Below are 1984 nucleotides of genomic sequence, written 5' to 3' on the forward strand. Positions count from 1 at the left end.
GCTGCATGTGAGTACTAGTGGTATTATTTGGCCAAGTGCAAATAACTTCTCATTCCAGTGTTAATAGTATTGACAAGATTAATTGGTAATTAATAAATAAATTTTTCATATATAACTCCAAATTAATTTTGATTTTCTTTCTAAATTTCACTTGTTATACAAAATTTAAGGCCAAATAAGGTTATGTGAGTGTTACTGCCCCTCTTTTTTTGGGGCTTCTAGGAAGGGATCAGGATCAGGTTCAGCAAATGTGCCTACAGAATTTTCAAAATGAAAAGTTAAGCAAATTAAATTATATTAGTTTCCAAAAAGATTACATAAATAGAAGCATCATTAACTTAAACTTATTCATAATAATCACCCCATGTGGAAACCGCCATAACAAAGGAAACGAGAAATTCCCACTTACACTCACACAATACAAACAATTTCAAGCCAGAAGATAATAACAAAGAGAAATATAAAGCACAAAGATGATCGAACAAATGGCTATTGTCGTTTTAGGCACATTGGAAACCTTTAGGAACCTTATTGCCGCAAACATTAAGAAGCAAGCTCAGAGAAATTGGAATGTTGAGGTTGATGCCCAAAATGTTGGCTTTGATCGCAGTGCAGAGGCACACAGCAGCTTCAACATCAGCAAGGCCTTGGATGAGACTGCAGCAAGGCGCTACAGGAGGTTTACCAATGGTGATGTTAAGCAACCCATTGAGAACATTAGCACAAACCCCTAATTTGAGGGTATCTCTAGGGCATCTGGTGCCTGTGGAAGGTGTGGAAGGTGTGGAAGGGGTGGAAGGGGTGGGGCTTGGCCTTGGGTTTGGCCTTGGTCTCGGGTTAGGACCGGGGCACGTGCCACAAGAACTTACAAGAGCAAAGAAGAGGAGATTGAGTGCAAGGAAGAGACTAAGGGAGGCAGTTGTTTTGGAAGCCATTTCTGATCAAACCCTAGAAGTGTTTTTCTTTTTCTTTTTTCAGTTTTTGTACTTGAAGTTAGCACACTAGTAGAACTAATAGAACTTACAAGTATATGTGAGAGTGTGAAGAATTAAGGTCCATTGGAGTGCGGTTTTATAGGGTTAAAAAACGGTGAGGTGTTCAACTTGATGCTAATAGAAAATTAAACAAATAAATTAAACAAATAATCTGAGCTAGCTGATCCCATGTGTATTCTTGTGATTGTAGCTGGCAAGGCAAGCAAATTAAAGGCAAACTTTTGTATTTTTGTGTGGTGGGGGCTGCCAAATTGCCAGGCTCCTTGTCTTGGCACAAATCTGTGGATGCATATCTCATCATGCACTGTTCTTGATACCTCAATTCCAGAGAATTATACGGCATCAAGATTTTCGGGTTTGAACCTTTGATCAAGGGACAATGGTGGGACTGAAAAAATCACAATGTTTTAGTTACGTTAAAAACTTTGTCCTAGAATTAATGTTCAAATAGTTAGATCAACTAGTTTTTGGTTTAGTGGTATTTTCACAGAATGTAGGACCTCGAATATAAAGGTAAACTGCTCTTCATCACTTGAACTACAAGCCCATTACTAAAGATTTACTAATCAAATATTTCAAATTTTACTAGTATTGAATTAAGGTTGTGTTTGAATCAAGTATTTGTTGCCTCCAAGAAATTCAAAAAGATGGATGAGATTTTGTGAATATGGAATTTATTAAAGTCAGGAATTTGTAAAGCAATCGGGTCATACGTCTCATGTCCAGCCTCTGATCCAGGAGCTAATTACGTTTTACTATTTGCGCGACAAGATTTTGCGACGAATACATGTTCGTCGCGCAAAATGCAATAAACCGAAGGAAAACAAGTTTCGTCGCGCAAAAAATTGAAAACTTGTGCGACCAAAGTTTTTGAAGCGCAAAATCTCTTAGCGCGACAAATACACACATTCGTCGCGCAAAGTGAGCGAAAAAAAACCCGGGTTTTTTGTTGGCGCCAAACACTTGCTCGGCGAGAGCAATCGTCGCAT

General features: G+C 38.3%; 1 protein-coding gene across 1 annotated transcript; it reads right to left on the reverse strand.

Moving 5' to 3' along the window:
- Positions 1-278: 278 nt before the first annotated feature.
- On the reverse strand, positions 279-1126 carry LOC117627787 (14 kDa proline-rich protein DC2.15-like). The gene has a single exon (XM_034360028.1). The coding sequence runs from the start codon at positions 933-935 to the stop codon at positions 501-503; it is 435 nt and encodes a 144-aa protein (XP_034215919.1). The 5' UTR covers positions 936-1126; the 3' UTR covers positions 279-500.
- Positions 1127-1984: the final 858 nt, after the last annotated feature.

Source organism: Prunus dulcis, chromosome 5, assembly GCF_902201215.1.
Source record: "Prunus dulcis chromosome 5, ALMONDv2, whole genome shotgun sequence".
Classification (NCBI taxonomy): domain Eukaryota; kingdom Viridiplantae; phylum Streptophyta; class Magnoliopsida; order Rosales; family Rosaceae; genus Prunus; species Prunus dulcis.